Source organism: Pyrus communis, chromosome 3, assembly GCF_041283825.1.
Source record: "Pyrus communis isolate YQ-2024b chromosome 3, ASM4128382v1, whole genome shotgun sequence".
NCBI lineage: Eukaryota > Viridiplantae > Streptophyta > Magnoliopsida > Rosales > Rosaceae > Pyrus > Pyrus communis.
In genome coordinates this window covers 28,587,629-28,599,613 of record NC_142567.1, presented here as the reverse complement: position 1 = coordinate 28,599,613, position 11,985 = coordinate 28,587,629, and the positions used below count along the sequence as shown (strand labels likewise).

The 11,985-nt window shown below is 37.0% G+C and overlaps 1 protein-coding gene across 1 annotated transcript; it reads left to right on the top strand.

Annotated features, from left to right (window-relative positions):
- Positions 1-6,555: 6,555 nt before the first annotated feature.
- On the top strand, positions 6,556-10,971 carry LOC137715088 (weak chloroplast movement under blue light protein (DUF827)). Its single transcript, XM_068454309.2, has 3 exons — positions 6,556-7,092; positions 8,397-8,599; positions 8,967-10,971. Exons 2-3 carry the CDS (start codon positions 8,432-8,434, stop codon positions 10,749-10,751), a joined length of 1,953 nt encoding a protein of 650 aa, XP_068310410.2. The 5' UTR covers positions 6,556-7,092; positions 8,397-8,431; the 3' UTR covers positions 10,752-10,971.
- Positions 10,972-11,985: the final 1,014 nt, after the last annotated feature.

Genomic DNA, 11,985 nt, shown 5'->3' with positions numbered 1-11,985 from the left:
ACTTAGAAAATCAATTTTTGGTTTTGTCTTCTGCCTTCTCATCCCTCGGAGTCGTTATCATGGTCAAAATTCAAAATTCAACCGTTTCATTTTCATTTGTTCTTTATTCAAAAAATATCTTGCCCTTGATAGGCTCAAATTGAAGTTCACCGTCGTGAATTTGAAGAAGGGAGTTTTAACGAAAAATTCACAGTACTGTTTACTTTAACGAAAAATCATATTTTTACACTAAAAAATCAATCCTGATACTATTCACTTTACCTTTTATTTTGTCCTTATCATTAAAATTCAAAATTTTCAAACTTTTTTTTATTAATTTTCGTTTTAAAAAAATCACTTGTTACTTAGATGTAGATAGACGTGTCAAGTCTATTTAAATAAGGGATGGTGTGGTCCAAGTTCATTTAATAAGACACTACATGACACGATTTATAAAAAGTAAGGTGGGGCAGGTCTAAGATTTTAGGCCTAATGGCCAACTGGTCGTGCTGCGGCCAATTAGACTTGTCATGGGACTAGCATGGCCCACAGTCCTAACCTATTACGTATAATCTAGCTTATTTTTTATTTTTTTAATTACATACATACATTATAAGGTTAGTAAGACTATCTGACAAAAGAAAGTTAGTGAGACTTGATGTTAAGCTTAATAACATATTCAAATAAGTTTTTTTTTTTAACTTTAAAATAACTAAAATTTGTTAACGAAGTCAACCCGTTTAGTGACCACGCAGGGCCAGCCCGGCACGATCCATATCTTATGGGCTGGATTAGGCTTAGTATTTTATTAAGTGTGTCGGCCAAAACACCATTCATTTATTATGTGTGACAGCCCAAGCATGGTCAAAATGTACGTGGACCAACTTTAAATGGTCGGGTCGTCCGGTTTGACACCTCTATTTAGGGGTGGACTTTTTTTGTCAACCGTACCACACCGATTTTGTGTCAATCAATAATTGCATGGTATTGTACCGAACCAAAATGCAATGCCTCCTTCAAATGCTTCTACAACTCAAGCTTAAAGAATTGATTAATGAATTTTTATTTTTTGAAGTATAGATCCACTTCCAATTTTCATTTGGTTTGAAATTTTAACTTCTATTGGATTGTAAACTTAACTTCTACTTGATTTGGTTTGTAACTTCTATTTAAATTGTAACCTTAATTTCCATCATGAATCTTGATGCATTATTTGACTTATTATGTGTCTGAGTTGAAAATGATGAATGGTAGATGAATTGAGGCTACAATATATGAGGTAAAGGTACAAAAAAGGTCTTGCCCTTGAATTGGGTTGGTGAAAGAAAAAAAATCATATTTTGGCCCAAAAAAGTTGCCCAAAACAAAGTGACAATTACCATTATCATCCCTACCAAACTGTTTGGCATATCGAAACTTTATATATCGAAAGTTTGGCATGGTGGTAATTTTACCAAACTAAAAATTTGGTAAGGCAATTGGTACGGGGGTTTTGGCACAGTAATTGTACATAACCCACCCCTACCTCTATTTGTAGGGAGATTGTCTAATGGTGCGAGAAGGGGTAGAGTCGGACTTTTAGTTTCGGGGTGCAAAATACTTGATTGAATATAAATATTTTTCTTTATGAGTGAAAAATTTTAAGTTCGATCATTATACATAATAAATTCGATAAAAATGGTGGTTTAGTCTAATCTTAGTGTGGATTGTCATTACAAAATCACCAGCTGGTCCATCTTTTGTTTGTTTTTTTTTTTCAAGAAAAAGTCTAATCTCAATGTCACTATTGTTGTATTAAAAAAGATTGGTGTATTTTTGCCCCAATTTGTTTTTTTTTTTTTTTAAGAAAGACAACTGGTGGCAAGTCACGATTATATATCCACCCCTTCTCGGGGCTGGGAAGACTCACAGAGGCATTTCAGCTTTCCTCCAGCCACAAGTATGGCTTCCACACCAGCAGCGGATTTCGAACCCAAGACCTCCAGTTTTTAGTTTGAAGGAAGTCTCGCAATCTATCATTTACCACCGGATCACTAGCTCGTGGTTTTTGCCCCAATTTGTGGAGGACACTCTTCTAACTGTGCAATATAAAAAGACTTGTTTCTCTGATAAGAAATAACTATTAATTCCACCATGAGTCTAATATACAGTAGCAACAACTTTAAAACTGTGTAATGGTTCAGTAGTTAGTAACTGAAAATTCTCAAATATTGTCTTTGGCTTTTGTTGGATATTTGAAATGCTACAAGAGTAAGGTACTCGATAGCAATAAAACGAGGTTCAATGAGTTAGTAATTAAGGATCGTTCTTTTTGAAATTACTCATCGTATCATCATTGTTTCTAGCTACTATCAGCATCGTCCGTCACTGCCACCCACCATCATCACCACCACTACTACACCACTTATCATCATCACCATCATTACTGTCGCTGTAACATCTGAGTGGTGATGCCACCACCTCCACTCACCATCATCACTGTTTCCCATAAACTCTAATTCCTCATGAGGAGTTTGAATTCTTATTTGGTGTAGGTTCATTCCACCTTTGTTTTGATTCCTCTATCATTCATCAATACAAGAAATCGATCTAACTCCTCATTTGGATTCCGATTACAAATCATGAAATAATAAATAAACCGTCAATGTAAATTACACTCTTGGCCACAAATGATTCAAGTATGGACAGAACCAATTAAATCTAATTAAGTCGAGCCCCATTGTCTGTGAACTTAATAAGTCACATCCTACAATTACAAAGGCCGAAAAGGTCACAAGAAACAACATAGAAGTCATCGCTTTTATGCGAAATCGCACTACGTGCATAGTGATAGTGTGGAATCAAGGACCACGTACACCAATCTTAAAAGTTATGACGCACAGCTTTCTGTTTGTATACACGGCATCAACTTCATATATTAAAAACTAATGAAGACACGCTAGTCGAGTTAGGGATCGAACCAACTTTGGAAACTCGAGCAGACGACTTTTTGTTCTATGCATTCCCATATCTATGAGAAATTCTGGTGTCCGTCATTCGGACCACGTGCCCGTGCGGCCGCATGCAAACACAATAAAACCCACATACTCCATCCCTCTAACTCACCACCACCACATAATCCCTCTGACGTTGAGACCACACCCGTGACGCACAAACCCCATCCGGAATGGAAGATTTTCTCCATATCTATTGATAGTAGGAACCACCCTAACCCTAGCTAAAAACTAGCGTGTGCAAACCTGACCTATGACTGGGTGAGGAGTTGAAAGTGGAATCCATTTTGCCTTATAACTTCTTTCCTTTTCTGAATATGAAGTTATAGTGCACTAATATTATGTCCTTATAAATTTATATCACAGATAAATATGTTATACTCACATAATTTTATAACTAAATTTCAAATTTTAATTATTGTTTGTTGTTTAAATTTGAATGTTAATCGAGTTGTGTTCGTGTTACTTATTTCAAGTTTATATAAAAGTAATTGATGAACAAGAATGTATGTATTTTACTTGCTCAACCATAAGAACATAATAAAGCAATAACAAACCCAAACTGTTTCTATCCTCCATAGTTGGGGAAAGACATACATACACCCACGTTCTCTTCAAACATACGTATCAAATTATGATGTCTGTGGCGGTCCAAACATCGTTCCTCTTTCTCCCTCACTCGGTTCACTCGGTACATCTGAAGTGGTCTGCTTGTTGCTTCATACCACGATATGTGTGATCTGCTACATCACACGACCCGTCATCAGCATTACAGTCGACTAAATGGTCTCTTTGGCCAGATGAAACACCATATCCATGGTGGGATTGTAAATATTCAGTTGCAGGCTTTGTGTTGATCCTTCTCTCACTCTCTTCTGCTGTCTCTGGCTTCTTTGCTCGTTCTGTGCCTTGGTTTTGCGGATGGTTTGCTTCTTTGGTGGTTGCCCTTTTTTTTTTGGAGAAGAAAACTAATGAAAAAAGTTTAAAATTTTTGAATTTTAACTATAAAGATAAAATTAAAGGTAAAATGAATAATACCAAGATTGATTTTTTAGTGTAAAAATGTGATTTTTTGTTAAAATAAATAGTATATGAAGCTTTTTGTTAAAGTTTCTTTTTTTGAAATGTATTAGGATTTTAGGGTTTTCTTTCTTTTGGGTTGATAGGAATAATAGTTTGGTACATGCCAAGGGCCTGAGTTTTTGTCGCCTAGTGTCACGAGCCATGCATGGATGTGATGATGTGTCAACAAGCATGAGTTTTGGGCCACGTGTCAATCTTGTGTGAGAAAGAACTGTCTAGTTGGGGTTGGGCAAGAAGTTGGACTTGGGCTTCTCTAAATTTCTCAGCTCTCCAATGCGTTAGATAGACCACCTCCAATGTATTGGCCATAATGGGTCGGAGGACCTCGAGTGCGGAAGCGAATGATCCTCGTGTGCGAAACGAGTGACTTTTAGTGCTGAATAAATGCTTTTAAATATTTAAGTTACATTTTTTTCTATTGACGTAATTATAATTTGATCTATATATCTGGTTTTCCCATTAAAAATTAAACAAAAAAAAAGAGAAAACAAATTGTTACTATATGGATGAATTCCAAACCATTTATGCTTGGAAAATATTTATTAGGTGATTGAACTTTGGTTGAATTCCAAATTTGGAGTTGGGCATGGATAGAAGATATGGACTTTGCCACTTTGAGTCCAAATTTCTTTCTCACACCAACAAAAAAGCAGGAGGGAAAGGTCCAATTTCTCTATTTCAAGACCCTCTCAAATCCAACATTTAGGGATAAAAAGTAGATGATAAAAAATAAAAAAAAATAAAATTGGGGATGAAAAGTAGTTTTTCAAAGAGAATGGAGATTTGGTGGAATGAGGTTTTTTTTTGGGTGAAGGGTTTGCTTTTTGCATTTGCTAGAAGCTTTCTTTCTTATATTTGTCTTTGATATTTTGGGAAAAATATAATATTGGGGGTTCTTGTAGACTTTCGGTTTGTCCAAATTAACTAACGCAATGTGTTCATTCATCTACACTAAAGTTCAAATCTCTATTTTCCTAGTTTAACAAACGCAGTGTACTCTGCCTTATGCAATGAAGTTCTAATCTTCATCTTGTAGTGCACATTTATGGCTGCACTATGAAGATTACCATTTCGTCTTTTACTTAGACCTACTTTATGGTATTGTGAAGAGATGTTGATAATATACTAGCATACACGAAAATGGACTCAACTTTCCCGGTAAGGAGATCATGCAAAAGTGTGGAGGCGTCGGCCAAAGACAGACTTCTAGGTGAGGAGATCATGCCTTTTATTTGAGATAACATGGAGCTTAGCTTCAAGCTTGTTCTGCATTGTCACTTTAATTGGGTTTCAAGAGTACCAAACTAAATGTGGAGCATGGACTAAGCCGATGGCTTGACGTAGTTCATGTCCCATGAGTTAGATAGGCCACCTCCAATGCATTGGACATAATCGGTTTGGATAACGGATAACCTTGAGTACAGAAACGACTAACTTTAAGTGCGAAAATAAATGTTGTCAATTATTTGAGCTACAAGTTATACTCTACACGTTTTTTATTGACGCAGTTATAATTTGATCTATGTATGTGTTTCCCCACCAAGAAGTAAATAGAAAATCAGAGAAAACAAATTAGACATATACTAAAAGTCAGCTCAAAAAACTGTTCACTAACAATGTTTTGATGATTTTGTCCCTGCTTTATTGGAAATGGGGACATCTCATTTCTTTTTCGTGGCAATTATACATTTTAGGAAATTGAAATATCAAATTCTCTTTCTTTTCTCTTTCTCGCGACTCAATTAGTCTATGGCGAATTTCTCTATTCGCAATTTACTCCAACTTTTTCCATGAATTTTCAATCGAATCTGGGCACAATATGGCTCCAAATCACCACCAATCAAAGGTGATTTGAGATCATGTAAGATTAGTCCTTAATTTTTGGATTTTTGTTTTTATTTGATTCCTCTTAATGTATGTCTAATTTTTGTTTTTATTTGATTCCTCTTAATGTATGTTTAAGATTCGTGTTCGTGATGGTGATTTGAGGCAGAGTTCATTGTCACTATTTGGATGGAATTCTAATTCAAAAATTATGATGGATCATTTCTTAGATGAATCATTTATACTTGGAAAATATTCATTAGATGATTGAACTTTGGATGATCAACTTGCATGTTGATTGTCCATTTTTAGGTAAGCAAACATAACCATTATCCAAACACACACCACCCCACCCCCCAAACACACATCATCACATGGAAAAAATAGAAACATGACATGAGAGAGCATTAAATTATAAATACATTTGTCATATGACGCATTGGTGTAACATTTTAGCAGATAAAGTTTAGAGATAGAGAGAGAAACAAACAAACAAAAAACTAAAAGGCAAAGCTATTCCATTCTCAATCCAACCAAACCCATCTCCTTCTCCTATGGACGGTGCCACGTCTTCACCCTCACTTGCCCCTACACTTGCTGACTGGTTGCTTCAGAGCATTGTACATTCAACGAGCTGACCATTTCTTTCAAAAACACAAGGGTAAAACCGTCTTACAAGTACAATTGATTTCTGCATTAAAAAACTAAAAAGACAGTCAAGGACAAGAGATATCCCACGGGATACTTCTCTCTCTCTCTCTTTCGCAGACTAACCTGCTGATATAATATTTGTCTCCAACCAGCTTTCGAATTCTCAAACCTCTCTCTCTACTTTCTCTCTCTAAAACACTATAGACTCTCTCTCTATCCGCTTTTATCGTCCAAGAAAACAAAAGCCGATTCTATTTCTAACCCAAAGATTGGTTCTTTTTCCCCTTTTTTCTCTGTTTTTATTTTCCAGGAAAACACCACCTTTGCCGAGAAAGTTTGAATATTCTCGAGAATTCTCGCGCAAGCCTGAGATTTCTTGGTGGGTTTTGGTTCTCGGGTCGAGAATTTAAAAGGGTTTTGGCTTCGGAAGGAGATGAAGATCGGGGAAGGTGGTCGGAGTTCGCCGGTGTGTGGATGATCCAGTAGCGCGATGGTTTCAGACTCTGGTGATTTCTAGGTTTTGTGCTGCGTAGATTTTTGGGGCTTTGATTAGGGCTTCTGGGTAAGTAACTGTCACATATTTTGGAGCTTAAATTTTGTTCCTTTTTTTTCCAAATTTGTCTGATGGCATGATGGTTTGATCTTTTACTGAAGAATTGTAAAGAAAAGTTGGAATTTTTAATTGTTTTGAATTTGTTTTTTATTTTATTTCCGAGACTTGAATTTTGTAAGGACTGTTTCGTTGTTAAAAGTGTGAGTTGATGATTACATGGGCCCATATTCTTGGGGAATTCAAGTAATGTAATGATGTCTCATGAATGTGTGAATGTTTATAAATTTGGTTGTGAATCTTTGAACTAGTTGCGGCGAAGCATCGTTGCTGAGGCCTTTTAGACTGTATTACGGAGCTTGAACTTTCCGGTATAAAATTTCAAATTGGAACTGGTTAATGAAAATTGATTCATGGTGTGAGAATTGAATTGAAATCGCCCCATTCAGTTACCTGTAATCGTGTGTCAATCCAATGCCGTTAATGAAACGACAAAGTTGGTGTGTCCATGTGAAATTTGTGGCCTTTTTCTGAAATTAAATTCGTGTTTTGGCCATAGTGTGGACCATCTTATAACTTCGCGTTGGTGGATTTTTAACGTTGGCTAAATTTGCTATGCCATCATTTACTTTTTGCAAGTCCTCTATATCTGACAGAACATTAGGTGGTGGGAATGTGCTCTTGAAACCTTAGGAGATTAATGTTGTAGGAATTTGTTAATTATTAGGTGACGAGAAGTGGTGGGACTTTTAGGTGGAACTGGGTGTATTCTGAAGAAGAGCAATCTCAGTTTAAATGGGTATGAAAGAACGAGATTCTCATCCTTTCGTTCCCCTTTCTTGCATGTGAATATGTCCTATGGAGAGGCTTTTGTTGGATTGACTCATATTTCTTACGGTTGTCGTGATGAAGGCCGTGTGTTAAACAGATATGTTGCAACTTTCCTGTTGTCTCCTGAAGCATTACTTCGCTGCATGAGGTTTGAAAGGGCCTCAAAATTGATAAAATTAAAAATTTCAATGCTGCACGGTATATTTAGTATCAAACGTTGACATCCCTTGACAATATCCTGCCTTAGGTTGAAGGTTCCTTTGAACTTTTGTAGCGTGAATGTAGTTTCCAGTCGTTGGTCGTTTCTTGTATTACTATGTTTCATGAGGCTGTATTTCTTACATGTACTGTTTGTATGAAATCTAATGAGCATTTGGTTGAGTTTCATGATCAGCTGTGGAGAGATGTGGGGTTGTCAGCTTTCTGCTATCCTTCTTTCTCCTTCCTCTAGTATAATTTTTTTAAAGTATATTTATCATTTTCAGCAAGCAGTCGAAGTATAACAAAATAGTTGAGCAGTATGGTTGCAAATAGTGCTACAAGTTCTCCTAGTCCTAAAGTGGAGGTGGGAGAGATCGACACCAGGGCACCTTTCCAATCTGTTAAAGATGCCGTTTCGATGTTTGGTGAAGGTGCATTCTCTGGGGAGAAACCTGCAATTAAGAAGGCAAAAGCTCATTCATCAGAGGTATATCTAATTCCTTTACCTTTGAGTTTAGCAAGCACATAGATGTTGTATGTATATTGTTTGAAAAGCTTCACATAGGATACTCTTGCAGGAAGTTACCCTTCCGAATATCGATAACTCACACTATGTCCACCTATCATGAGAAGTTATTTAGTTTGGAAGCCACTCTTTGAAGGAAGTTGTATATTCATAACTATGGATGTGAATGATTTAGTGTCGCCCGCATTTTTTCTTTTCCTCCATTCAGTCTCTAGATTAATTGAAACTCTTAATCATTTTTAGATTATAATGTTTCATTAACGCATGCTCTTCTACCATCCAAATGCATTTTGATGTGATGTCGATAATTTTTGTTGTTTCAATGCAGAGGATACTAGTCAATGAGACACAACTTCACCTGGCCCAGAAAGAACTGAACAAGTTGAAGGAACAACTGAAGAATGCTGAAACTACTAAAGCCCAAGCACTTGTGGAGCTTGAAAAATCCAAGGCAATTCTTGAGGATTTGTCAAAAAAGGTGAAATCCCTCACTGAAAGTAAGGAATTTGCAATAAAGGCGACCGAAGCTGCAAAAAGTCAGGCAAAGCAACTTGAAGAAGCAAACTCTGGCAACCTTGGGGGAACTGATGGTGCTTGGAAAGAAGACTTGGAATCTGCAAGAACACAGTATTTGAGTGTGATTACTGAACTTAATGCTGCAAAGCAAGAGTTACAGAAAATTCGTCAGGACTGTGATGCATCTTTGGAATCGAAAGCTGCTGCCATCAAGCAGGCAGCCGAAGCTGAAGATGCAGCCAAAGCCAACGCGGAGAAGGTAAATGAGCTATCTAAGGAAATTTCAGCAGTACAAGAATCAATTGGGCAAGTGAAGCTCGCCTCTATGGAAGCCCAGCAGGAGCAAGCAGAGATATTTGCTGAGAAGGATGTTTTGAGGCAGTCCTATAAAGCTTCATTGGAAGAGTCAGCAAAGAAATTGCTCTCTCTGAAAAAAGAATTTGATCCAGAACTTTCCAGAAATCTTGAAGCACAGCTTTCTGAAACGTTGAATGAAGTTGGAGCATTGCAAAAGCAAATGGAGAATGCAAAGGCTTCGGATTTAGATTCTGTCAGAACTGTCACTTTGGAGCTCGATGATGCTAAGGAATCACTGAATAAAGTAGCCGAAGAAGAAAGCAGCCTCAGAAACTTAGTTGAAGCCCTCAAGGTGGAACTTGAGAATGTGAGGAAAGAACATGCTGAACTGAAGGAGAAGGAAGCAGAAACAGAATCGCTTGCTGGGAATTTACATGTTAAACTGCGGAAAACTAAGTATGAGCTTGAAGCCTGCCTAGCAGAAGAATCTAAAGCAAGAGGTGCTTCGAATGAAATGATAGCTACACTAAACCAGCTATCGTCGGAAACAGAAAATGCAAGACGAGAAGCAGAAGAGATGAAGATAAAAGCAGAGGAGTTGAAAAAGGAAGCAGAAACCACCAAAATTGCAGTAAGGGAAGCAGAAAAGAAGCTGAGACTTGCTTTGGTAGAAGCCGAAGACGCTAAAGCCGCAGAAGAAAGGGCCCTTGAACAGATTAGAGTCCTATCTGAGAGAACTAACGCTGCTAGGGCATCAACATCCGAGTCTGGTGCCAAGATCACTATATCAAAGGACGAGTATGAGTCTTTGAGCCGAAAGGTTGAGGAGTCTGATACATTGGCAGAAATGAAGGTGGCTGCTGCCATGGCTCAGGTGGAAGCTGTGAAGGCTAGTGAAAATGAGGCCTTGAAGAGGATAGAGGCAACCCAGAAGGAAATCGAGGATATGAAGTCTGCAACTGAGGAGGCCAAAAAGAGGGCAGAAATGGCTGAAGCCGCCAAAAAGGCAGTGGAAGGAGAGCTCCGAAGGTGGCGAGAAAGGGAGCAGAAGAAAGCCGCTGATGCTGCATCGCGGATATTGGCAGAAACAGAGACATCAGTGGAATCATCCCCACACCATTACAGGGTTCAAAAGCAGAACCCTGAGACGAAAACTGTTGTTGCCCAGAAGTTGGACAAAGATAAGACATCAATTTCGAAGAAAACACTCTTGCCTACTCTCAGCGGCATGTTTAATAGAAAAAAGAACCAGGTCGAAGGCGGCTCCCCTTCTTATCTCCCTGGTGAGAAACCCCTTTGATGTCTGCGTTTGCCACGCCTGTGTCGAGATTATGAAGAAGTTTGGTTGTGTCCGCATTTTGTGAAGAAGTTCGGGGAGAAATAGAAAAAACAGGGGTGTGAGATTAGTTAGATTTGGATGCAACTCCAGGTACCGTGTGATTTTGTATATTGGGACAGACAATTGTTGGATGATCGGTTGAAGATTTTCTGTAGAAATGAAGTGTCTAGTATTTTAGCCTTTTGCTTTTCTTATTGGATTCTTGTTGGTTTCAGCTTCTAATCCACTCTTGCATCAATGCATGGTTCTTTCACAAGTTGCACAAATTACATACCAAGTTCATTGTAAAACCATTGCTTCTACACAACAAACATTACCTCTAATTACGAGATGTTTACTTACATGGAATGAGTAATTATGTATTATGGATTTCATATGGGTTTATTAAGGGAAATTTGAAAAAGTAACCATATTTTAGATCCCATATAGAAGTATAGCCATCATTTTAGTTTTATGATATTTCTAACTAAAACTTAATGTAAAAGTACTAATATAGCCTTAATGACAAAAAATTCCCCATTGTTCTTAACCATGAAAAAACAACAATTAGTTGAGATCTTGAAGCATAAAAGAGGTAGCCTCTTGAATACTACCCAGTACCCCTAATCTCGAACCCCTCCATTTCCTACACTTTTTTTATTTTTTATTTATTTTTAATTTTTTTTATCAATATATATATATATATAGAGAGAGAGAGAGAGAGAGTAGATATAGATATTCAAATGTAATCAGAGAACGTGAAAATTGAAGATAACCCAGTAAACTAAACATAAAAATTAATCAGAAACTGAATCATTAAAGTTGTTGATTTGTCAAAGGATTCATAATATATTCACCTTGCATTGGAACATGAAAATCATTAAAGTTTTGACTAAAACCATGATATGAAATATCAAAAAGTTGATTTAGGAAATGGAAGCTACAATCGACCAACTATACCATTGTTTCTTGGACAATTTGAAAAGGCAGAGAAACCAAAAGGTTGCGAGAGTTTAAGGAGGTTTTGTTCTTGTTATGAAAAACCCTAATATTAAAGGTATATTAATACTTTTTCATCAAGTTTTGGTTAGAATTATCATAAAATTAAAATGGTGGCTATAATTCTATTTAAGATCTAAAATATGATTACTGTTCCAAATTTCCCGTTTATTAATGCAAATACTACAATCACGCTGATTCTTAAATTTTCCTGCGT